Source organism: Electrona antarctica (assembly GCF_951216825.1).
Source record: "Electrona antarctica genome assembly, chromosome: 3".
NCBI classification, from domain to species: domain Eukaryota; kingdom Metazoa; phylum Chordata; class Actinopteri; order Myctophiformes; family Myctophidae; genus Electrona; species Electrona antarctica.
The window spans coordinates 22,372,735-22,398,769 of record NC_136808.1 but is presented as its reverse complement, the minus strand read 5'-3'; the positions used below and the strand labels follow the sequence as shown (position 1 = coordinate 22,398,769).

The window sequence follows — 26,035 nt, the reverse complement described above, 5'->3', positions numbered from 1 at the left end:
GATAACAAAAGGCATATAAACCAACCGACATGACAAACTGTGGGGTTAATAGCAACTGAACCTTTTCTTTTTGCCCAAAATTCATAAATACAGTTAGTATAGTTAGTAAGTATTAGTAATTTACCAAGACATTGTTTTTTGTAGATTTGACTGTATATACTATATTCAGCATAATTCCTTATTTTTTACAAACCTAATACAAAATAAAATAAAATCTATGGTTGGCTCAGTACAGTGCAGGATAATGCCTTCCCAGTGTGTCAAGCATAGTTACCATCACTGTGTTTAATCAATAAATAAATGGATGATGTGCATAATTCACATTAAGCATTGTAACAGATTTTGAACAGAGACTATATAGCAGACAATACTCTGCAACATCTATTAAGAAGTCTTCTCTCACTACTGGATTGATAAATGATTCCACACAGAGCTTGTTGCTAGTCTTGGTTTGGTTAGTCTGGTTTTGGTCTGGCTACCTCTGACCAGTTAAAGACATCCAACAGCCCTTTAGAAAACTATATATATTCATATTAAGTCACTGGTAAGTAACTCGATTATTGGACATGCATTGCATAGAATCAGTAATGTTGCATTTATCGGTTTATTCCTGTTACAGAAATGACAAACATTAAAGGCTTAGCTATAAATACATACCCTAAATCAGTGGTTCCCAAAGTGGGGTCCTTGAGAGAGTCCCAGCTAAATGATAATTAGGAATCAAACGGACCTTATGGGTCTGTAACTCAGAGAGTGTACAAATGAGGGTCCATTTGGTTTCATTTGCACACTCTCAGAGTCAAATTAACTTTGATTTTACAATATACATTGGGGTCCCAGAGATTGAAATGGGGGACCGTAGCCTAATTCAGTTCAAACTGGGGGTCCTTGAAATTAAAATGGTTGGAAATCACTGCTAGAACTGTGAAAATCTTCTCTTATGGGGGGGGGGGGGGGGGGGTCCTTGGCATATATTTTCAAATGGGGGGTCTGCGGGCTAATGAGTGTCAATTTGGGGGTCCTTGACATGAAAAGGTTTGGGAACCACTGCCCTAAACGATCTAGAACCTTACTGGGCACACCAGCTTTAGTCTTTGCACATGGTGCTCCCTTTATGCTAACCAGTCAGGTGGAATATGTATTTATAGATATGTTGTGGCAAGGTTGTAAACCAGATGAGAGTGAAGATCTTGTGTTTATGACGTGGTATAGGCCAAAATATCCCAGCAATGACTCTAGCAATCAACTGACATTACGACAAAACGTGACAAAAATAATACACTCTTGAACAATAGGAAATAATCATTTATAACTGTAATGACGGGCGCGGACAAACAAATACAACACAATTCCATGATGCGACACAAATCTACAAAATTCATCATCGAGTAATACAATATTCCTTCTGGTTTTCGGTTGCTTTTGTCTTTTCTTCATGTGAGCTTGTTGTCAATCTTTTTGAAACCTCCAATGTAAAATAGAAAGTATATAAAATAGATTTTGTGTGCTGCATTTGCAAATGTTCTTTTTTAAATAACTATAGGATTGCTTTTCCGCTGCTTTAGTGGAGCCTGAAGCTGTTTGTGTTTGATTGTGTTTTACTTCTGGTCGCTGTCCGCTTGGTTCTGCTGCTGGATGTGACTGCAGAGGACACAAAAGAACGTGTGAACGGATTACCCAGGGCTGGAAAAAGTACGGTACTTGTTGATGTTTTACTTAGCCTAAGTAAAAGTATCACAAGTAAAAGTCAGGAATTCAAAATTTACTTGAGTAAAAGTATTGCAATCAAAATGCACTTAAAGTACCAAAAGTAGAAAGTACTCACTATGCATAATATGTCCCGTTTCAAGATTTCAAAATATTTAGAAAATAGCTGATCTACAGCTCACAATGCGTTGCGACGCCAAATGGCCGAAATGTATATAAGACTGAGATGGTTAATGTAGCCTATGTTTTGTAATAATAATCAAAATCTACAAAGTAATTATTAACTAAAGTTTTCAAATAAGTGTAGTGGAGTAAAAGTACATATATTTGCCTCTGAGATGTAGTGGAGTTGAAGTAAAAGTATTTTAAATGGGAAAGAATCAAGTAAAGTACAAACACCTCAAAATTGTACTTAAGTACAGTACTTCTACTTCTACAGTACCTCTACTTTTAATTAACCCCATCATTCCTATTGTGGGTGTGTCATAATTAGTACAAGCTCACACAACTAGTTTCACTTTTGTAAATAATTCAAAAATGAATAGTTTTTTGGTCAAGGTTTCCATCTGGCAGTAACAATGTTGTACTGTCTGGGTAAATACCTTAGTACAGAACTGTAAAGTGTTACCCATATGGCCTTTATCAATATACTGGTGAGGCGTAGGAGGTGCCCGGAGAGGGAGTCAACCCACAGTGCCTAGTCCCTCCACGCACCGGATGGCCCGCCCAGGAGTGTTGATTTAGTCGACTAAAATCTTATGACATTTAGTCGACTAAAAGTAGACTAACACTAAAACATTTCAGATGACTAAAATGTGACTAAAACTGAATGAAGTTTTAGTCTAAACTAAAATCTAAATTTGCTGCCAAAAACAACACTGCCGCCCAGTACAGAGTAGTTCTGGAGCAGCGGATTGTGTGTCCCTGGTTCTTCTCTAGTGGGACTGATCGAGGGTAGCTAGTGGGACGTAAGTCGGGACTTGATCACCCCGGCTGGGTCACCCGTCTGTTTTTCTGTTTTGTAAAGCGTCCTTGGGTTTCTTGAAAGGCGCTATATAAATTCAAGTTATTATTATTATTATTATTACCCGAGTGAGGGGTATAATGATATTGCGAGACCCGAAAACCCCGATGACCTTGGGATACATCACTGAGGATACGTCCCAGGTGCATCCATGTGATGTTTTTTAGTTCTCAAAGTCTGAAAGTCATAAGCAGGGGTCATCAACATGTCCATACACGGACAAAATGTGTCTGTAGCAAAGACTTGGTCTTGTCCGTGGCAGATTTGAGATGTTCTGCTTTACACACCATTATAATGTCTGTGGCAAAACATTTTTTACAAAAATGTCCATCACAGGCCAGCATGGTGATGACCCCTGGCACAGAAGCAAGCTACTCTTTAGGCTAAGCCTAAGACTACTCACGCAAACACTTTAGGACTGAAACACTGCTCGCAACTCTCTCTGGCCCGACTCACACCTTTACATCTAGCATACAACATTGATGCATGTATGGATGTATGAGATGTATATGTGTCACATGGTTTGACACAACATTTGTGTTGTATGGCTTTCGGCTGTGTTTCGACTGCCCCCGTCCCCCTCATACAACACAAATGTTGTGTCAAACCATGTGACTCCAATTGGAAATGCATTGCGAGCTTGCATCAGTTATACATCTCATACAACAAGCATACATCAATCTGTTGCGAAGGTGTGAGTCAGCTAGGCCTCTCTCGTTGCATCTCTCGAGCCACACTCGTGTGTTTGCTGCAGCCGTTTGCGGAAGCGTTTGTTCGAGCTGCCTTCTGGCGACAGCGAAGTTCAAGTTGCTGCCAGAGACACGCCCACCCTACTCGTCATCACTCACCCGGCCACACTCACCCCCCTAGAAAACTTAATCAGTGTCCCACTGATTTCCTAGTCTGTCTGTGGTACCGAAGGAGCCCGCTCCTGAATGCCAATGCTCAAGCTAATACAATGTACTACTTACGTCTGGTACATTGCACCTGGGGCTCTTCCCACTCTCCATCTGCTTTGCAGCGTATGACTGGCAGGTGGCGCTGTCTGAAGCCAGGGTTACATTGGTAGCGGATGATTGAGTGGACTGGGTAATGCCACTTCCTGCCCCCATACATGGCTGCATTCTCCAACACAGGCGGGGCACCGCACGACACTGAGGGCAGGGAAACACCATTGAGATGCAGGCGATACAGTACAGTACAGACAGTAGGCCATAATATATAGACCAGCTCCTATCTATCGCTTTCACAATTAAACCTTTTTTTTAAGTGGTGCAACCACTCCTATAGAACAGCTATGTGTGTCCCTGGGTCTGTCTGTCCCTGGGTATGTCTGTCTGTTTGTCCGTCCAAGCACGAAAATAGCGTTATAGCGTTTGTTCACCACCAAGTGTCACTGTTGCACAGCCTAACACACAGACACAGACACACACACAGGCCAGGGAGGAGGGCTTGTACAGTACAGTACAGTACAGTACAGTACAGTACAGTACAGTACAGTACAGTACAGTACAGTACAGTACAGTACAGTACAGTACAGTACAGTACAGTACAGTCAGAGTAATATAGTAAGAGAGTGGCAACACTAGCGTTGACTCCCATTGTAACAATGGAATGCTCATTCTATCTCAATGGGATAGTTCCAGCCATAGGAGCAATGTTTGGAACTATAGCCCATAGGCACCTGCTTTGCGGCGAGATCAAAGCGTGTCGGTACTTACAGTACAGTACAGTACCACTCACTTCAGACGGGTCTGATTTTTTTTTTTTGAGGGGCACTCACAGCTTTGTGTGATGAGCACGCAATGTGCTCAGCTGATTGGCTGAGGACGGAATGTGATGATTGATGATAAGAGCGCCCCTCACTTCACACCCGTGTGAAACAAAATAATCATATATGTCACTCTACGCTTCACTTGAGACAATTAAGGATGTGTGGAAGTTAGGGATTTCTGCTTTAAAGTTGACATTTTGGCCAGGCACTACCAGAACGTTCCACCCCCTGCCTGCTGTGCGTAGTGTATTACCTGGTCCTTTCTTGCAGGTGAAAGGCAGATGATAGTTACAAGGCACGTCGTTCCACTGGCCGTTCTCATTCCAGATCATCACAACACAATCCTCTCCTGAGTTGAAGTAGTTGTCTGGCTGGTTGGGACGCCAGTTCACAAATTGCTGAGGGAGAAAGAGGCCTATCATGTCATTTTGCCACGTGTAAAATCATAAAACTCACAAATAATCACCTCGGATTTCAATTATTATAGGTGACATTTTTCAAAAAGGAAAGTTAATATGGTGCCAATTGCTTCTAAATCATCTACAAAATATTTGATTTACAATTGAATACCGGTAATTAATTTAGTAGTTGACGTACAGTACCATGGAACAGAATGTATGCATATTATCATAACAGTGCCTTACCAGTGGTGTGCCATCTGTCCAGCGGAAATCATTCTCTACTGTCTTATCGTTCAGTCCAATCCACTGGTAGTCCTGTGCGTTTGCTTAAGGAAGAAATTAAGAAGTGAAAGGGCGGTCTCTGCTCTCTCTCTCTCTCTCTCTCTCTCTCTCATATCACTGTGGGGTGGAAACCTTGGACGTCCAAAACGGTTAATTTTCAGGCCATAATGGCCGTTAATACTCACAGTTGACAAAGTGCTGCTCCTCTGGGGTGACCACGCTGACCAGATGGGCGTTCAGGTCCCTGCAGTGCTGCTCCGCCTCCAGCCAGGTCTCCCTCGCCGTCATGTGCAGGTAGCAGTTCCCCTGAAACTTAACCCAACCCTCCTCGCACTGCTGCTGGTCTGTAGCCCCGCCCCCAACCAGAAAGACGCACACATTAACGTGAGAGAGCACGGAAAAGACAAAAACAAAACAAACTAGAAATGCACTCTGTCGAGCTGCCAACTTGCGCATTGCACACAAGTATAGGTCCATGTATGGCCTATACTTGTGCGCAAGCAGAGCGCGCCATGAGGTGCATGCACTCACCACTGCTGGTACGACTGCTGCTCTGAGTCCTAAAGCTCTCTGCTGCTGTCTAGGTTTGAAATACAGCAGTGGTCAGTGGTCCCTCATTGCCTGGTGGAGTACACCGACATACACACACACCCAGCCGATACGGTCCCCTATTGACCTTATACCAATTTTGAAACGTACTTTAGTTACATCATCGAGAACAGTGGTTTCTCATTGGCTGGTGGAATGTACCGAGTACCGACATACAGTACATACCCAGCCGGTCGCTGTTCTTGGTCCCTGATTGGCTGAGCGTCGCTACCGTCATACACAGCCAATTACAGTACTTGCGCGCTCTGCTTGCGCAAGTAATAAACAAACAAACAAAAGCGAGCGCAAAGATATTATCAGTTCCGTTGGTAGGTGGATCTGCTTGTGTTAAACGACGTTAAACTCACCAACATTGCAGCTGTAGAGCAAGCTTGAATTATCCTCTTTCAATCTGTAAATCCACTGTAGACATGTTATGAGCTTCTTTCATTCTGCTAAGAAATTCCGTGCCATGACATTTATTTAAGTGTTGGAGTTCGGAAGCACTCGTTTTTATTAACAGGTCGCACTGCTGCCTCCTGCATTATGTGAAAATTCGAAACAGTTGGTATGCAGGGCCATTCAGTGACTTTGACAAGCGCTTCCAAACTCCAACACTTAAAAATAATCACCTGCACAGAATTTCTTGACAGAAAGAAGCTCATAACATGTCTACGGTGGATTTTTATGAAACAAATGCTTTGCAGATTGAAAGAGGATAATTCAAGCTTGCCCTACAGCTGCAATGTGGGTTCGTTTAATACAAGCAGATCAGGAAATTCGCTTTGGATCAATAGGCTGTCAATGGAGGGTATTGCAACTCTAGATTCATCCCATTATTCTGTAAATCTAGTGTTGCAGTTCAAAACCCCGTCCACCAGTGACATCATCGTTAGGCAGATTCTTTTTCAACAAGACATATTTAGATTTGTATTACCGTGACAACGATGGCTTCCATTATTGCATTGCAACTTTTCACGAATAGTAAGCCTGCAGTTTCTATCCACTGGTGGACGGGTTTGTGAACTGCCCACAGCCCTCCCTTGAGACACAGATTGAGTAGAACTAAACTGTGGTGTTTTATCATGAACATAAATGAGGACCAATTATATGAAAGTGGTTCCTTGTGTCCCTATTCTGGGGGCGAACATTGAGGCGAAAGTAGAAGATTTACAAGTTCACACATTGTGGTGTGAGATATAGCAGGGGTCCTAGTGTCGAGCCCTGAGAGACTCCAGTCAACCAAGTATTGTGTTTTTTATGAGATATTGGTTGTGTAGCTGCCTCACCTGATCATGTGTGACTTTCACTAGAGAGTGAAATACAAATAGAGATGGGTTGTATGACCAAATCACTGTATCCTTATGGTGAAAAGCCCTTTTCATCATGGATCATTCTGTCTGCTACAGTATGTATTAGTGAAGCTGATACAGTGTTTGATATTGTTCACAATCACAACCCATAGTTTCTTTTTGTTTTGTTTTGTTTTTTTGGCTATTTTAAGTCCTTTGTTCAACTTGAAGAAAACATATACAGTAGTCTAATATGAAGAAAGGAAAAATAGATAATAGATAGGTGATTGGTGAATAATACTTGTTGGGAATGGGATACATCGTTCTCAAGAGTAGACATTATTTAAAGAGAGTTTAAATAATGTGGAGTTGTACAACTTGTACATTTCCACTCTTTTCACCCCACTGTCACATTCAAAGTTTCCTGCATCCTCTTGACTCACCTAAATGGCTGTCGTTTTTTGCAAGACTGACCACATAAACAAGTGTTATCACAAAGCCACACAGCTTAGTGTCTCTGTCGGGTGGAAACCTCATCATTATGTCCAAAACTTTTCAAGATGCAAATTCAAAAGTAGCAGATCTACAAGCTCAAAGCGTGTCGCTTTGCGCCGGGTTTCAAACTTGTGGATCTGCTACTTTTGATGCTTTTGTGTGACTCTGTAATTTTCATTAAGTAGGACATTCATTTATTAAAAATGTAACGTGGAGAGAGATAGGAGGTTTCTGCCTGACAGCAACGTCATGCTATATGCCTATATGTGCAACCGATGACTTGTTTAACATCCCTCCTAGTTGTTTTTGAGAGCTTGTTTGTTAGTGCTTATTATTAGCTGAAGCGTACCGATCTCACAGCGATCTCCTCCGTAGCTCGGCAGGCATAAGCATTTGTAAGAGTCCCCGCTTTCCACACAGGTGGCTCCATTGGCACAAGGGTTGGAATGGCACACGTCTAGCTCTGCAAAAAAGGGGTGGGTTGAGACTGTTGTCTCAGCGGGGGTTGGGGGGGGGGGGGGGGGGGGGGGGGTTGAGCAGGGGATGGTAGCTGGGCCTCATACTGTACTTCAGAACTGATGGAATCATGATGTGCTGCAATGTTTGATCATCATTAGACTTAGTGCAATATATCACTCGTTACATGTATGTACTGCACTGCAACTGCAATACACTCATCCATTTATGTTTGTCTAGAGAGTGAATACTCAGCATTGGTAAAGGGTATTCTTTAAGCTGGGCACTCTGTAGAAACCCGCAAGCTCAAATTGTAACTGAATATGGAGTGCTTAATATCCACTTCCTATAAATGTATTGTTTGAGGTGGGCCAGCAAAATCCCACCGTTATGTCTTTGTCATTGCTGAAGTAAGTAAAAAAAAAAGAAAAAAGACTATGATATTTGCAATAAGTTTAGAGTTTGATCCATAACAATTTGCAGCAGAGTGTCAGTATTCAGATTCCATTCAGAAGAAAGCATACATACAGTAAAAATGGCCAGGGGGTGGCAGGCATGCAGCTTATGAGCACAGCAGACCAAAAACAACATAGTCTGGAGACAGTTGGGATAATTGTGTAGAGGTCCTAAAATGTCAGAGAAAGGCCCACAGGCAATGTGCCACACACCTTAACATCCGGCTTGGCTTAAGGACAAACAGTTACCCAACAGACAGGATGAATAAGTGACAGAAAGCAACACACAAAACAAAACTGTGGTACATTAACACACATGAAGACAGAAGAGAAAAGGCAAAATGAACATTAGCAAGTCTGCAATATACAAAAAAAGGATTAATAATTTTTTATCCCACGATTTTGTAACCCATTTTTCACCCGTGTCAATTATCTAATGTGATCCTGGGCTCTACACACCCTCTGCCAACCTAGTCCCCATGCCTTCCTTCATGCCTGAGTATCCAAGTTGCTCCTTTACACCTGACAGGGGTTTCCCTGGTTGGACGTAGCGCGTGGAAGGAACACGTTATTCCAACCAGTTCCTTTCCCCTCCATCAGGCGCCCCGGCTGGCCAGGGGGAGGCAGTTTAGAGACCAGGATTACTGCATGTTTTTTTGTGAGGGTACCTACCCTAGGGGACACGGGGAGAACATGCAAACTCCACACAAAGGTTATTTTCAAAGCACATCATCATCTGTTACTGAACATTTATCAGAGAAGAATGAGTTCAGTGTACAGTAGTTCAGACATGGAGACCGGAATGATTTAATGCAAATATCCCACGACTCTGGGACTCACCATGCTGGCACTTCTCGCCTCCTTGTCCAGGAGGGCAACGACACAGTCCAACTCCTCCCTCGACCGTACATGAACCAACGCCGCATGGGTTAGGCTCACATGGGTTAGCGCCATCTACGGATGCAAACAGGCGAAAGGTGAAGGGTCAAACACATTGTTGGGTGGAAACCTCGTGTCCAAAACTGTTAATTTTCAGGATTCAAATTCAAAAGTAGCAAAAGTAGCAGATCTACAAGCTGAAAATCCTTTTGTGTGACATTGTAGTATGATAGTATAGGGTGTTAATTTACAAAAGAAACACAAAAGCTACAAGGAGATAAGAGGTTTCTGCCCGACAGCAACAATACACAACATTGTCACATGGGACGGGTAGGAATACTCACCTTCCTCTGAAGCTGGCACCTCGACAGTACCTGGCGTCTGTAGAGAGATTGCCGGGGGCGTGGTAACAGCATTCAGTGCTGCCGGGGCTAGCGCAGGGCCCAAGGTCCCGTATGATCTGCTTGTGGTATCCGTCATCAGCTCCATGTTGCCGGATGAAGAGGACAGGGCAGTGAAGGGAAGATCTCCGGAGGGAGCCCCAGATGAGACACCGCTCTGGGTTTCCCCACTGCCCGAGTCAAAGGTGCTTCCGTCTCCGCTGAGTCCGCTGTACTCCACTGAGCCCTGGCCAAGCTCCATGGAGACGGTGGTTGCTGTGGGCGTTTCTGTCATGATGACACCTCCGCTCAAGAATGTAACGAGACTCTCGTCTCCACTGGTAGAGGACTCGGATCCAGAGATTCCAGACCCAGAGGGATAAAATGTGTTTCCGGATCCAGACAGAGGCTCGCCGCTTCCCTGCCCGGAACCGTAGAGCAAAAACCCAGAGGCCTCCTGCTCTCCTAGAGATGTCTCTGTGAGGTCAGTGAGCCTTGGCCCAAACAAAGTCACACCTGAGAAGAAACCGGAGCCACTCCCAGAGCCTGAGCCACTTGGGTCGATCATCCCTGATGCAGAAATGTCTCCAGAACCGCTAAATTCCAGAAGGCCTCCCGCCTGCTCTTGCTCTTTGTGGCTATGTGAGGACGTTACCTCCACCAGTTTGCCATCGATCAAGAGGATCTGTCTGTCGGCACTGCCTAACTCTCCTGACTGGTCACTGGAACCTCCAGATCCTGAGGAATAGTCACTTTCCCCAGAGCTTGAGGAAGAGGAAGAGGAAGAGGAAGAGTCGCTATCTTCAGACATGGAACCAGATCCACTTGCAGAGCCATCTGAGGAAGAGCTGCTAGAGCTATCTGAGGAAGAGCTGCTAGAGCTATCTGAGGAAGAGCCGCTCTCTTCAGACATGGAACCAGATCCCGACAAGTCCCCACTACCACTGAACATCCCAGAGCCCATTCCAGAGTCCCCACTACCACTGAACATCCCAGAGTCCCCACTACCACTGAACATCCCAGAGTCCCCACTACCACTGAACATCCCAGAGCCCATTCCAGAGGGGAAGGTGAAGACTCCAGTGCTTCCTTCTCCAGCTTCTTGGGGTTTTCCTGAACCAGAGTCCTCTGGTTCAGGAAAACTGATGAAAATGACAGTGATCCCAGAGCCCTCTCCGCTGAACCCTGATCCAGACAGTTCATCACCGATGACGGCTGTCGCTCCACTGGCCAGCTCAGCACTCCCACTGCCAGACAGGTCTCCAGACCCAGACAGGTCCCCGGAGCCTGGTAGGGACCCAGACCCAGACAGGTCCCCGGAGCCTGGTAGGGACCCAGACCCAGACAGGTCCCCGGAGCCTGGTAGGGACCCAGACCCAGACAGGTCCCCGGAGCCTGGTAGGGACCCAGACCCAGACAGGTCCCCGGAGCCTGGTAGGGACCCAGACCCAGACAGATCCCCGGAGCCTGGTAGGGACCCAGACCCAGACAGGTCCCCGGAGCTTGGAAGGGACCCAGACCCAGACAAGCCTCCAGACCCAGAAATGTCCCCAGATCCAGGATGGTTTCCAGAGCCAGACTGGGCACCAGATCCAGACAGGTCTCCAGAGGCCCCGGACCCAGAAATGAAGTCAGCTGAACCCAAACCGGAGCCTGAGGTCTCCACCGCTATGGGAGAAATAATTATGGGCGGAACTATAGAGACATACAAAGAGATGGGAGAACATGGGAGAACATTGAAACAGAGGTGAAAGGGAAAGAGAGACATGAAACAAAACAAAGATAAGTAAGCCAGTCAGTGGAATGTGAATATGAACTTCATGATCTTTTTGTTGAAACTTTAATCATTAGAAGAATATGGCTTACCAGGCCTTAATAGATCAGATATTGATGTTAGATTAACCAAAGCCTCCTGGATTTCTGTGATGTTCAACCCAATGTATTCAATATCTGCTGCAAGAACAAATACACTTACTACTTGAACCTCACATAAGTTGAAAATGATATGATTAATTTTGAGCAGGGTGGTGACTCAGAACAATGCAATGCTTACGTTTGATACAATAGGCATCATATCTGGCGTGCGGGTCCAGATGCCCAGTCTGGTTGGAATGGGCATACACCGTGTACACTCCTGCCCTCCCTGCGCCACACTTCGCTCGGGGGTTGTTGATGGGATAACGGACGCTGCGATCCAAGAGCCACCCAGCGCGGCACATGTCAAAGCCCAGTTTCCAGGCTGCGTAGAGGTCCCCCGTGGAGGCCAGGCTGGCATTCTGCTCCTGACAATGGGAAAGAGCCTCGTCGTAGGTGAAGCCTTCACTTGAGCCAACGTGGAAAACGTCACCTATATGAATCAGATGGAAGAGAGTTGTCAGCATGCTCGATTGATTGATTGATTGATTGATTCTATACTTTATTAACAGTTTACAAAAGTTACAGGTACAGTTATGTAATAATGCTAAAAGGATAACAAAAAGCCCAGAGGGCCTGTTTCCATTGTGGTCCTGTGTGTTCAATTAATCAAGACATAAAAAGACATACAATACCATAGAAGAGATCATCAATACTAGGAGCAGTAAAAGTACATTTACAGAAAACCAGTGGCGGGAAATTCTGACAAGCTCATTTATGTCGGTTTTGAAGGAGGGAAGGAGGGAGTCACTTTTTGAATGCTGTTGGTACGGCATTCCACATTTTGGTGGCATATCCAGTAGAATTAAGTCAACAGTTAGCGCCATCTACTTTGATTTTCAATTAATTTTATAATTAAATCATTTGAATATACAAAAACTTTAATTATACAAAAATAACACAACTTAGACAGGCCTGAAGTGGGCTAAACATGGCTCAAGGATTAGAGCGGTCATAATTGGCTAATACCAGTCTGCGTCTGCGTGTGCGCGCGTGCGTGCGTGCGTGCGTGCGTGTGTGTGTGTGTGTGTGTGTGTAGTACATTGCATGGCTGCTTCTTCCACCATCATTGTGTGTGTGAGTAACATACATGTTGTAATATGCTTTGGGGGAAAGTACTCATGGATTATAGTTCTCACACTCGTCGTTTGTATTCCATAGATTGGATTCCAAAGTACAGTATCCTATGGAAGCATGTTGCGATCTATAAGCTGCTGTTTCACAAACCTCAGATTGGGACTCCTGTTCAGTCATGAGATTTTATTTTGCTTTAATGCATGAGTACTAGGCATGTAAAGATTCACTCAACTCACAATACGATTCCAATCACGATATTAGGTTCACGAACACAAATGCAGCATTTTCTTCATTTTATTTTATTTTTTAACTCGATTGCACCCCTCTGCTGTTTGGATCGCGATACATGTTTTGTATTAAATTGATTTAAACTGTCCCCAGTTTATATCGATATACTATAATATATTATCGTTACATGCCTAACTCTGAAAAAATGCAGACATTTTAATTGATGAGGTTTAATGTTCTCACCTCTGAGGCCGTCAACATAGCAGTAGACGTCATAGCGCTCCTCTGCTGGCCTCAAGCCATAGGACCTGACTCCAGGGCGATCTCCCAGGTCTCCAAAACACTTCTCTCGAGGATTAACAATAGGATACCTGAGCAAGGACAAATAAATGACGTATTTAGGGGGTCGCCCCCACTCCCCAGCCAAAAGTAACCACTTTATATTATTCAAAAATAGCAGATCTACAATAACTACGTTTGATTTGTTTTTATGTTTGGAAAATGATCAATAATTTAAGACCTATACAGACGTATATTCTCTTCTGGGTGTCCGGCAGAAAACATTTTCAGAAGGTGGGGGTCCGCACCCAAATTCATAATCAATTTATGTTTATTTTTATTGTATTTATTTATTTATTTGACAGGGACTATGCTCTTTAATCAACATGTCAGTTTTCACACCCATGCATGTAAATGGGCCAGAGTTAGCCAGAAGCTATAATTTTACATCTGTAGTCCCTGAATTTAGGGGTCTTTGACACAAAAACGTTGGAGAACCACGGATTTAAATGTCTCTTTTGGCCTTTTACCTGACAGTCTGGTCCAGCGTCCAGCCTGCATCACACTGGTGGAAGCCAGCCTCGTATGCTGCCTGCAGTTGCTGTGGGGAAGCCATGGCGGCCCCGATACTGTGGCACGCTAGTTGGGCTTCAACGAAGGTGAACGTATAGCGACCAGAGCCAGCGCGGTAATGGAACACTACACCTATATGGAAATGAGAAAGACTGTCTGGTTTCTGTTGGTCATCTTTCTTCTCTGTTATGGTATTAAATACTGACGGTCATGGTAATTACAAAATAAATATATAAGGGGGACACACACACACACACACACACACACACACACACAATACAGTTGAATAGAAGCATAAATACTGTACATTGAAGAAATAGAGCATTTCAATGGAATTCAACCTTAAAAGTGTGAGTTGAACTCGAACGAAAGTTACAGATTACAAGAGACTATAGGACAAGAGAATTAAACCAGATACCAGATAGACTAAAGCAATAGGCCACAAGAGGTGTGAGGTTATCGTGTATTGTATAATGGCTGAGAGGCGTGGTGAGACACGAGCACAGCGCAGGTTACTAGGGTGTAAGTGGTTGTAAGTGGTTACTAGGGTGTAAGTAGTTACTATGTAAGTGGTTATTAGGGTGTAAGTGGTTACTAGTGGTTACTAGTGGTTACTTTTCAGGTTGCGACCCCCCAAATTAATCCTATAGTTTGACTATTCACAATGTTTGCCTCTCTCTTATGTAACATTTGATAAATTGGACAGTTTTAAACGGCATTAAACGGTATTAAACGGTGGCGGTGGCTAAGGTGTAGAGTAGCCGGATGGTAACCGCAAGGTTGCCAGTTCGAACCCGGGCTCCCCCAGAGTTAGTGTCCTTGAGCAATACACTGAACTGATGACTTGCTCCTGATGGGACTACAGATGAAATGTAGCTTTGGCTAACTCTGGCCCATTTACATTGAGGTGAAAACTGGCATGTTGATTAATGAGCTTTGTCCCTGTGTGCCTTTCATGGTTTCCATCGCCATCGGTGTATGAATGTGTGTGAATGGGTGAATGAAATAAGGCGCTTTACATAGTTGCACCTTTTACCATTTAAAAGGGTCTTAAAAGTAATTAAATGCTATAGGGAAATATTGGTGAAGGACACGTGTATACTAGATACTGAGTCCAATGAGGGAACCCTCAAGTTTGTATTAGGGTTCGTTATGGACCTGGTTACAGTAAGTGGTTCAAAGGTTATAAACTTGTGAAATTAACATTGACAAATTGGGAAAAGGGGTGGGGTTAAATTACAGCAATAAATGACAAGGACTTTCAGGCGATGTCAGTGAGGTAACCCGCTATAGCCTACAAAGTTATGAACTATGAAACACTGACCTACAGTATCATGATTCATGAAAGTGCACCACTGGACAAGAACTACAGTACAGAGATAGAGTGCAATGAGGCAAGTCTATGTATTTGACCAATGACCTACAGTATAGCTAGTTCTTTTTAATAGATCCACTCTATTGCAAATTAAGGAAAGGAAGGAAAGGAAAGGAAGTATGTTAGTGTCACAAAAAAGGTATGCAAAAAAAGTGGGAATAATAATAAAGAAGGTGCCATTACTAGCCAGCCTAGTAATCGAATATGTTAATGATCCCGATAATTCATATAATAATGTCCAATAGTGTCTATGTTATTTTTGGCAGCAAATTTTGATTTTAGTTTTAGTTGTATAGTCTCTTGAATAGTTTTCATTTAGTTTTAGTCACATTTTAGTCACCTGGAATGTCTTAGTGTTAGTCTAGTGTTAGTCGACTAAATATCATACGATTTTAGTCGACTAAATCTACATATGATTTAGTCGACTGAAATGTATTTTGGCGGGCCTTGATGCCGCCGTAAGTTTCCATTTAGTTTTCATCAGTGGAACATTTTTTGTTTTATTCGAAGAAATCAACACTGGCCTACTGACCTGTCGGAGAAATCACAAACATTTTGCTTCGTCCTCTGCCTACGTCCGGTCTGGCAGTGACTCCCTCTATCACCTCGCCAATGATCACCTCTGTGACGCTCGGCGGAGGTTGAGGCGAAGGCGGCAGCAGCCCTGCAGCAGTGGGCCGCTGAGTGAACAGCTCTCCGGCCACCTCGCTCTCTGTCGTCGTCTTCCAGAAAAAGACCCCCGGAGTCTTTGGGGTGGAGGTGGAAACGCTGATTACACCCGGGAAATAGTCTGTTCCTGAGCCGTCTTCTTCACCAGGAGGAGAGGGCTCGGCCAGGTCTAGTGGGGGGGAAGGGGGGGCAAGACGAAGGGAAGACGGGCACAGTGAAAGTTATGCTTTCTACACAGTGGTGGAAAAAGTACTCACATGTTTTGCTTAAGTATACGACTCCGTTACAAGTAAAACACCAGAATTAAAAAATATTGGCATCAAAATGTACTTAAAGTAGCCTACCAAAAGTAAAAGTACTCTTTATGCAGAATGTCCCATTTCAAGTTTTCTATAATGGAAATGACTGAACCCATTTAGACCTGAGGACGATTCTACAAATGTCTTCTAAATCCTGACAGTTTTCTGAAAAACCAATGTTTCTATATGTCAGCGGTTCTCAAACTATTTCATGTCAAGGAGCCCCAGAATTATATGTAATTGGCCGCCGACCCCCATCTGAAAAGATGTTGTTCCAGGGACCCCCCAGTCCCCAGAAGCAAAGATATGAGTTAAAAACCTTTGCTCTGAAAGAATATATATTCAAAGATTTGCACCACATTTTCATGATTTTTCAAAAATAGCAGATCTACAAGCTCTTAGTGCGGCACTCAGTGCTGCGCTATACGAGCTTGTAGATCAACGACAGGTCTGCTACAGGTCTGCTCAAGAGGGGCGCGACAACGCAAGCGTAAAAAAAGCGAAACCGAATCCAGGTCTAGTCGCGGGCGTGTGCATGAAACGAGCACGCACACAACAAATTCACAGGACCGCACTCACGTAAATACGCTTGCGTTGTCGCACCGTGACTTCTCCGAGCAAAAACGCAGGTCTCATTGAAAATGAACTATATGCGCGTTTTATCGCTCCCCGTTTGCAAGGCCCTTAAAACACCAGAAGGGGTTCCCGCCCAGATTACCCATACCTGTGTAGCAGAAGGCGTCGTAGTGAGACTCAGGAAGTGGGTATCCCGTCTGGTTGGCGTGGCGGTAGACGGTGCGTACCCCCAGCAGGCCCCCTCCACACTGCGGCCGGCGGACGTTGATGGGGTAGCGGACGCTCCCGTCCCCCAGCCAGCCTGCGTTGCAGACATCCATGCCACCCTGCCAGGCCAGGTAGAGCTGGCCCGTAGTGGCCAGCCGGGCTCCTTGCTCTGAGCAATCCTCCGCAGCCTCGGCGTAGGTGAACTTGGTGGCAGACGCACTGTAGAAAACCCTGCCTACATAATTGTGAGAAGGTTAAAAGGGAGGACATTTCACCACTGGAAGAAACTGCAGTCACTATATGTTAATAGTATTTGTAGTAGAGTATAGCACAATTTGAAATTTGCACCCTATGGCCAGAAAAAATCTGTGTTAGGGTTTGACTGGATTGCTGAATTCCTACAATGCCCATAATGCTTTAGTGAACTACCCCTCCTTGTGGGGGGAGGGGGAGGCTGCATGGAGGTGTGACTTTGTAGTCCAGGAAGGAAGTGAGACCACATATTCATGACAGGTTTTTGGTCATGACTAAATTATCAAAAAAAGAAAGAAAAAAAACGAAGACAAAAAAACATATTACACACATAAAACCCCCAGGAAAATGTGAGTTGTGTTTATTTACCCGTCATCTTCTCGGCGAAACAGTACACGTCGTAAGTCTCGTTGTCATCTCTCACGCCGTATGTCCTGACCCCGGGGAGAGCGTCTTTGTCGCCGAAGCAGTTCTCACGTGGATCGTGGATTGGATACCTTGGATTCGGATGTAAAAAATGTGGGATGTAAAAAGTGTCTGTAATTGTAAACACCTGGGCTGAACCACGTCAACCCAAGCGTCCCCACTCTGGGCAAACAACAACAGGCAAACATTATGTGAATATAGCAGAGCTAATATTACTCACAATGCTGTAGGCTAATGCTTTTAGATATTGGTGTACTTGTTTGAACAATGGTGTACGGGTGTCAATGAAGTACGTATAGTTGTTGTCAGGCAGAAACCTCTTATCTCCGTGTAGTAACTTTTTGTGTTTTTTCGTAAGTTAACGCCCTACGTGATGTGATCATCATACTACAGCGTCACAAAGTATCAATAGCAGATCTGTACGTTTGAAACGCGACAAAAAGCGACACGTTTTGAGCTTGCTGTATATCTGTTATTTTTGCAATTTTTTAATTTGAATCCCCCCATAGCACAAGAATAAAAAAGTCAAGGACTCAGAAGATGGAAACTGCCATCTTTTTATTTATATTTTCCATATTCACATTATTTATGTGGTTTACAAATATTGATAATGGCTGACATGGCACAATTACTCTCCAGTAAGGCTGCAATCCGTAACTGTCATGGCCTACCAGCCCCCCACCCCAAGTGTCACTCATCTTGCATATGTAATCCTGATTCTTTCAGGGGGGGGAAAAAGAGGGTAATCTTGAATCTTGTCAACCAGTCATGGTTCTACCCTACCATGTGAGGACTAAGGAGGAGGTAGGCAAACTACCACCAAAGTTGTTTTAGTTTTATTAATTTATCACTAAAAGGGTTCTGAATTGCAGATTTTTAATACTAGCTTTGTCTAATAATGAACATGATAGTTGCCTCTTTTTTGTTATTTGAGGGTTTAAGAGGGTTGACCCAGACATGTCACATGCTGCAATAAATAATATGAAAGTTTAGGAGTGTGCTGGCCAAATATGTGCCAATCTTTCTTCACTAAGTGCAATCTGCTAACCATAGCAATATAGACACAGAAATGGGACAAAGAGTGTCTGTGTCCCAAAGACCAGACTGATGCAATGGAAAGAAATGCAAAAAATGAAAAAGATGTGCTACAGAAAGTATTTCACTTTATTCATGGCATAAGGAAAACAGGATACTTTTGACTTATTAATGAGGTGTTGTATTGTGTTATTTGTGTATTGTATTGCATGAGTATTTTAACCACTTAACGCTCTAGTATTTCCTCTTCCCTGCACCCCGGATTAGAAAATGTGAAATTTTATCTTGAGCATCAGGTCAACATTCGTGTCAACTAGGTCCTGTGTCTAGGTGAGACATGACCTTTGACACGATCTAAATGTCCACCCCAATTGGACAAGTAATCTTGTATTAACATACTCTAAGACTATCACAGTGGTTTCCAGTGCGTTTTAGTTATATTGTATTAACCGATTAACTTATTAGCCCGAATAACTAAGAAGAGCACTAGGGGGCGCACGCTCTTTTGCAGCAACAGCTCCCATGCAGGCTCTGGAAGATCCTGCCCCTTCATATTAGATCTGCCCCGTCTATAAATGTGTTTAAGTCTCACCTTAAGACTCATCTATTCTCCCTGGCTTTTAATCCCTCTTGAGTCCTTTTAATGTTTGTTTTATCTTGGCTTTTTTTTGGGTTTGTTTTAACCTTTCATTATTATGTTGCTCCCTGTATCATGTCAACATTTCTGATTGTGTTTCTTGTTTGCATTTTGTGTTTTCTTGCTTATCTCTGTTTTGCCACTGATCTTTACAGCACTTTGGTCAACCTTGGTTGTTTTAAACGTGCTTTATAAATAAAGTTTGATTTGATTTGAACATACTCTATCATCCAAAAGAGAAATTAGACCTTTGCCCAGGACCCAAACTATATAGTGAAAATAGCAGGATAACTGACCTTACTGTTTGATCTGCCAGCCAGCCGGCGTCACATTGGTGGAATCCGTCTTCAAAGGCAGCTTGCAGCTGTTCTGGTGTAGCAACCACGGCACTGTTCTGGAGGCATGCTGCCTTGGCCTTCTCAAAGGTCAAGCTGTAGCGGGAGCTGATGGCCCGATAGTGGAACACAATGCCTGGAAATATGACGTAAAAAAAAAAGTATATCAGTGGTGCTCAATATTTCATGTCAATGACCCCAAACATTATATGTAATTGGCCGCCGACCCCCATCTGAAAATATGTTGTTCCAGGGACTCCCTCAGAAGCAAAGATTTGAGTTAAAAACGTTCGCTCTGAAATAATATATATTCAAAGATTTGTGCCGCATTTTCACGATTTTTCAAAAATAGCAGACCTACAAGCTCATAGCGCGGAACTCGGTGTCGCGCTATGAGCTTGTAGATCTGCTATTTTTTATAACGTAATGCTTAAAACACCAAAAGGGGTTCCCGTCCAAAATGGGTTAAGCCTTACCATGTATTATCATTGCCGTCAGGGAAGAGACATCTTATCTCCAGATTCTAATTATTTTTTATTTTTTAGATTTTATCGTAAATGAACGCCCTTCTTGTGCATATAGCCTACTATAGCGTCATACAACAGCACAAAAGTAGCACATCTATGCACAAGCTCAAAACGCGGCGCGGCGCATTTGAGCTTGTTGATCTGCTACTTTTTTATTCATTTTCATTTTTATTAAGGAAGACAGGTGTGTTTGAATGGATTGCTGAATTCCTACAATGCCCATAATTCTTCAGTGCACTTCCCCTCCTGCATGGAGGGAGGTGTGACTTTGTAGTCCAGGAAGGAAGTGAGAACATGTTTATGACAGGTTTTTGGTCATGAACATAACTAAAATATCTCACTTCACACTGGTGTGATTTTTTTGTACTCACATGGTAGAAACAGACAGAAACAGACTACATCCGAATCCAACGTGCACGGTTATTAGACGTTTATCTGCTCAAAATAGGACAAAATACGATGTTTGGGAGCTTATATAACATTAATTCAAGCTCACGCTGATCAAAATAATCCCCTGGGCGATCGTCCATGACAACTATTCAACAGTCATAGTCTGTTGAATAGTTTTCATTTAGTTTTAGTCCCATTTCAATCACCTGGCATGTTTTTGTGTTAGTCTTGTTTTAGTCGACTAAATATAGTAAGATTTTAGTCGACTAAATCTGCAGTTCATTTAGTCAACTAAAATGTGTTTTGGCGGGCCTTGATGTCGTCGTAAAGACTGTTTTTACACTTGCTGAAAATAGCCGATCTACAAGCTCACAACGCGTCGCAGCGCGACGCGTTGTGAGCTTGTAGATCTGCTATTTTCAGCATGCAACCAAGTGTAAAATGACTTATACTGGATATCTTGTCCACTAGTCCCTTCCTAACATTTTAGTCTAGTTTTTATTTATTGACGAAATTGGCCATATATTTAGTCTTATAGTTTTAGTCATCATAGTTTAGTTTAGTTTTCATTTAGTTTCCATGTAGTTTTCGTCAGTGGAAAAAAGGTAGTCGACGAACATTTTTCGTCTTAGTTTTAGTCGACGAAAACAACACTGCTAGTCGTGGTTGTCCAGAGGCCAAGGGCAGGTGGTGCTCTAGCACCCCCTAGTGTCTATCTGTGCACGCCACTGCTGTATAGGTATACCTTGAACATGCACGTGGACAGAGTCGTGGTTGTCCTCGATGCCGTGCTGGACCTCGCAGCGGTAGTGTCCCGTGTCGTTGGAGCGTAGTTCCGTCATCTTGATGCTGGCGTCCGTGGGCGTGGCGGGGTAGCCCACCATGTGCACCCTGTCCAGGTAGCGGTCGTCAACGCGCACGCGCCCACCCAGCGCCACCAGCACGGTCCTGACGCCGTCCTTGGTGACGTGGCTCCATTTGATGCGGTGGGCGAGGGGCCCGACGGTGGGGGCTCCCGGGTCGGGCACGGTGTGGTCCTGTATACGTGTATAGGCAGGGGGGGGGGGGGGGGGGGGGGAAGCGCTCACATTTCTTACTTATAGGTAAAAGTGTCAATATCTGCAATGTCAGAAATGCTCTGTTACAAGTGAAAGTCTGGAATTCAAGACTTTTCTTTTTACTTACTCTACTTTTTTTTTAAAGTATTGGCAAAATTACATTACAGAAGTACATTACAAAAGTAAAAGTACTTATTTTGCTTAAAGTACCACATCTAAATGTACTCATTGTGCAGAATGTCCCATTCCACGAGTTCAAAATGGATAAAAGATATTTAGAAAATATACAATGCGTCGCGATGCGACGCATTGTATATGTGTATAGGCCTGAAGTGGTTAATGTATGTTGTGTAATAATAATACAATTCTACAAAGTAACTAACTAAAGTTGTCAAAGTAATGTATTGGAATAAAAGTACCATATGAGCAGAAAGTGTGAAACAAAATGTGGACCATAGAGACACTGGACTGGAGTTAAAAGCCAAGGTGTAAAGGTGTTTTTTAATTTTAAGACTCTTGGGACTTTGGGATGCCAAACCAGTGATTCAGTGATTTAAAGGAGCATTCAGTGATTTGGGTGATTTGGAAAAAGAAAAGTGATATTTGAATTAAGTGAAATCACTGAAGATACCTTTAAAAACAAACAATAAAATCTGAAGCGCACGGGGAGCCAGTGAAGTGACGCTTCATATCATGAGATATTGTGGCATAAGGATACTGTACTCGTAAGTAAGGATACTGTTGCACAATAATATAATAACATAACGATACTTATTGTCGTTTATGGTTGTGTTATTCACCATTCTTTGAGACACATGTATGGATAATGGCCGAGCCCACCATTGTCTTGGAGTAGTGTTGATTTCGTCGACTAAAACTAAGACGAAAAATGGTCGTCGACTAGCCTACCTTTTTTCACTGATGAATTTCACCAACAAATAAAAACTAGACTAAAATGTTAGGAAGGGACTAGTGGACAAGAGCTCCATGTCATTTTACACTTGGTTGCATCAACTTGCATGCTGAAAATAGCCGATCTACAAGCTCACAACGCATCGCAGCACGAGGCGGTGTGAGCTTCTAGATCAGCTATTTTCAGCAAGTGTAAAAACGGCATCAATGCCCGCCAAAATTCATTTTAGTCGACTAAAATCTTATGACATTTAGTCGACTAAAACTAGACTATAACACTAAGACATTCCAGGTGACTAAAATGTGACTAAAACTAAATTAAAACTATTCAAGAGACTATGACTAAAACTAAAATCAAAATTTGCTGCCAAAAACAACACTGTCTTGGAGGTGCAAACAACACTGGCATATGCGAGACATGATTGCATGTGATATACGGTATGTTTCTGTCCTATAGCGCATGGGTTTTCAACAGGTGGTCCGTGGACCACTGGTGGTCCGTGGAGGTATTGCATGTGGTCCCTGACCATGCATTTAGTAATGTATAGGATTTGTTGATTTGTTATAAATGTTCTTTCCACTAGTTGAGAAACCGTAAACTGAAAGACCTGGTGACCTATGCTGAGTCCATCCATGTAGTCATTTACTGACAAGTTGGAGTTCAAGAAATTCAACAGAAAAAGGGAGTTAGAATCTCAAGAAGGGGGAAGTGCACCGGATTGTCTGGTTACAATTACAATTTACAATTTAGGCATTTAGCAGAAGCTCTTAATCCAGATCGCGACTTACATTAAGCAAGAACAAAAAGCATGGCAATACAGAGTCATTATTATTAATAGGACATTTTACCAGTAGTAGTCAACGGTTGAGAAACAGTGGGATGTAATGTATCCACATGGGATGCATAGCAAGTGTTAACTTACAAAAGCACTAATCTTATAGCCCATATCCCCACCCAACACAATAGTGGTTGGGTGGTTGGGTGAGGGACCACCTCAGGGTGGTGGTCCCTCGTTCACAATCAGTTGAAAACCCCTTGCTATAGCGTACACCTGTGGTCAAGCATCACAATGAGTTGGAGAGCAGGATTAATGTGTTATGTCATTTTATGTTATGTCATTTTATTTGGTATACGTTGATCATTTGATTAGCCACCCTGAGTGATTAGGGACAGACAGCAGCACCTGTGTCCCTTCTGTATTCTACCTCCCCTGACTGAGGTGTGTCTGTGCTGCAAGTGTAGATGAATACGAGTCATCATGATTAACAACTGTCATATCAAAAACCCATCCATCATAATTATATTGATTTGTAGACATACTAGGGATGTGCCGATGAGACATTTTGGCCGATATCGATATCCGATATAATTAATTGCTGTTATGCCGATAACCGATATTACCGATGTCGATATGATCTCATTCTGTATTGAAAAATTATAATAATTTTGTCCATTCTGAAAAATACATGTAACAGGGTATCTGCACTGCAGGTTTAGGCAAGTCAGATTTAACTTAAATACCTTTTATATTTAAGATTGTGAGCTTGTAGATCTGTTCAAGCTGTTACTTTGGGCTTGTTTATCTGTAAAGACAGACCGATTAATCGGACCGATTCATTAATCGGTCTGATTGATTAATCGAACCGATGCCGATTAATCTAAAAACAACTAGAATGGGACGAGACCAATGTGTTTGCTGATTAATCTCCCAATAAGACATACCTGGAAATAGCATGGTAACACCAAGGTACCTCCCAGTAGAGGGCGCTGTGGTTGGTCCAGAGGAATGCTCACACTTAGCACATCTTCAGGGTCTGAAAAAATAAATAAAATGATGAATATATATGTATATATATATATATATATATATATATATATATATATATGTGTGTGTGTGTGTGTGTGTGTGTGTGTGTGTGCGTGCGTGCGTGCGTGTGCGCATGTGCGTGTGTGTGTGTCACAGCAAAACAGTTATATTGCGTGCTATATTAATATACTACTAATCTATTACTAATACATTTTAAAATATATATTTTTTTAAATTGGGCTCACAACACGCCTGTGTTCTGCCCTTGACAATGAATTTTTCACTGCTTTTCTTTTTAAATGGTTAAAATGCTTCTCACGCTTACATCTGGCCACAACAATGTACACACTTACCCACACTTACCAAAAAAGGCTTGATCCTCGTACATATAATCAAATGTGGCTGAGATGACACGCAGGATCATACACAGCAATAGAAAGCGCTGGCTCATGTTTTACCTGAAAGTAAAACATAGATAATTATAATACAATGAGTGAATGAATGAATGAATGAATGAATGAATGAATCCTCTTCTACTAATTTAACGTTTTGATGAGGTGCATTGTAAAATCCTCAACGTTGACCTAACTCTCAGATTTAAATTAACACAGGAGTATATTTTCTGTGTAACATCAGTATAATTACTGTTAATTTAGTGAGTCAGATTAATTCCAGTCAACTATTAATTCCATAGGTAAATGTGTCTACAGAACATATTACGTAGTGTAACCGACATTTGTGTTTGGATTTGTTTTGTTTGACACTTCACCTAGTAACACAGTAGACAGTTATGACTTTCTGTGCATGCAGGCCTATGAATAAATACATATTCCATGAGCTGTGACAGACTTTCTCACAGGGAACAAAGACATCCAGTTATTTCAAAAGAGATTTATTTTTTCCATTATTCCATTTATGTCTGAGTAACAAGTTCCCACTCCTCTAAAAGTAGAAGCTGAAACTTTTCCTCTCTGTGGGTGCGTGTCAGTGTTGATTTCGTCGACTAAAACTATGATGAAAAATGTTCGTCGACTACCTTTTTTCACTGACAAAAACTAAATCAAAACGAAGCTATGATGACTAAAACTAAGACTATTATATTGTTGACAATTTCGTCAACAAATAAAAACTAGACTAAAATGTGAGGAAGGGACTAGTGGACAATAGATCCAGTATAAGTCATTTTACACTTATAAATAAATAGCCGATCTACAAGCTTGTAGATCGGCTATTTCCAGCAAGTGTAAAATCAGCCATTACGACGGCATTGAGGCCCGCCAAAACACATTTTAGTCGACTAAATCAACTGTAGATTTAGTCGACTAAAACTAGACTAACACTAAGACATTCCAGGTGACTAAAATGTGACTAAAACGAAATAAAAACTATTCAAGAGACGATGACTAAAACTATAAACACTGGTGTGTGCGTGCTTGTGTGCATGTGTGCGTGTGTGTCCATGTCAATAAACACCTGCATTAGAGGATACTGTAAGGTACTGTATGTCCACCGTACGGTAGAGTAGAACAACCTGACCTACATGTAATCTGCAGATTTACAACATCCTACTGTAGACTGTAGACCAGGGGTCTGCAACATGGACCTGTCTGAAATGTTGCCATATCAGCGTGCCATATCAGCAGCAGTGTGCCTGCCAGCAGCGTGCCTGCCAGCAGCGGGCCTGCCATATCAACATTAAATTTAATTATGATGACACCACATCAT

General features: G+C 42.8%; 1 protein-coding gene across 1 annotated transcript; it reads right to left on the bottom strand.

Annotated features, from left to right (window-relative positions):
• Window positions 1-989: 989 nt before the first annotated feature.
• LOC306919694 (aggrecan core protein-like) lies at window positions 990-24,771 on the bottom strand. Its single transcript, XM_079496248.1, has 19 exons — window positions 24,674-24,771; window positions 24,226-24,317; window positions 21,278-21,569; window positions 19,577-19,751; window positions 17,552-17,679; window positions 16,872-17,165; window positions 15,712-16,017; window positions 13,762-13,936; window positions 13,196-13,323; window positions 11,787-12,080; window positions 11,600-11,686; window positions 9,698-11,428; window positions 9,315-9,428; window positions 7,913-8,026; window positions 5,374-5,532; window positions 5,150-5,232; window positions 4,759-4,903; window positions 3,703-3,885; window positions 990-1,641 (listed from the first exon to the last, which is right to left on the bottom strand). The coding sequence occupies exons 1-19, from the start codon at window positions 24,759-24,761 to the stop codon at window positions 1,562-1,564; spliced, it is 4,668 nt and encodes a 1,555-aa protein (XP_079352374.1). The 5' UTR covers window positions 24,762-24,771; the 3' UTR covers window positions 990-1,561.
• Window positions 24,772-26,035: the final 1,264 nt, after the last annotated feature.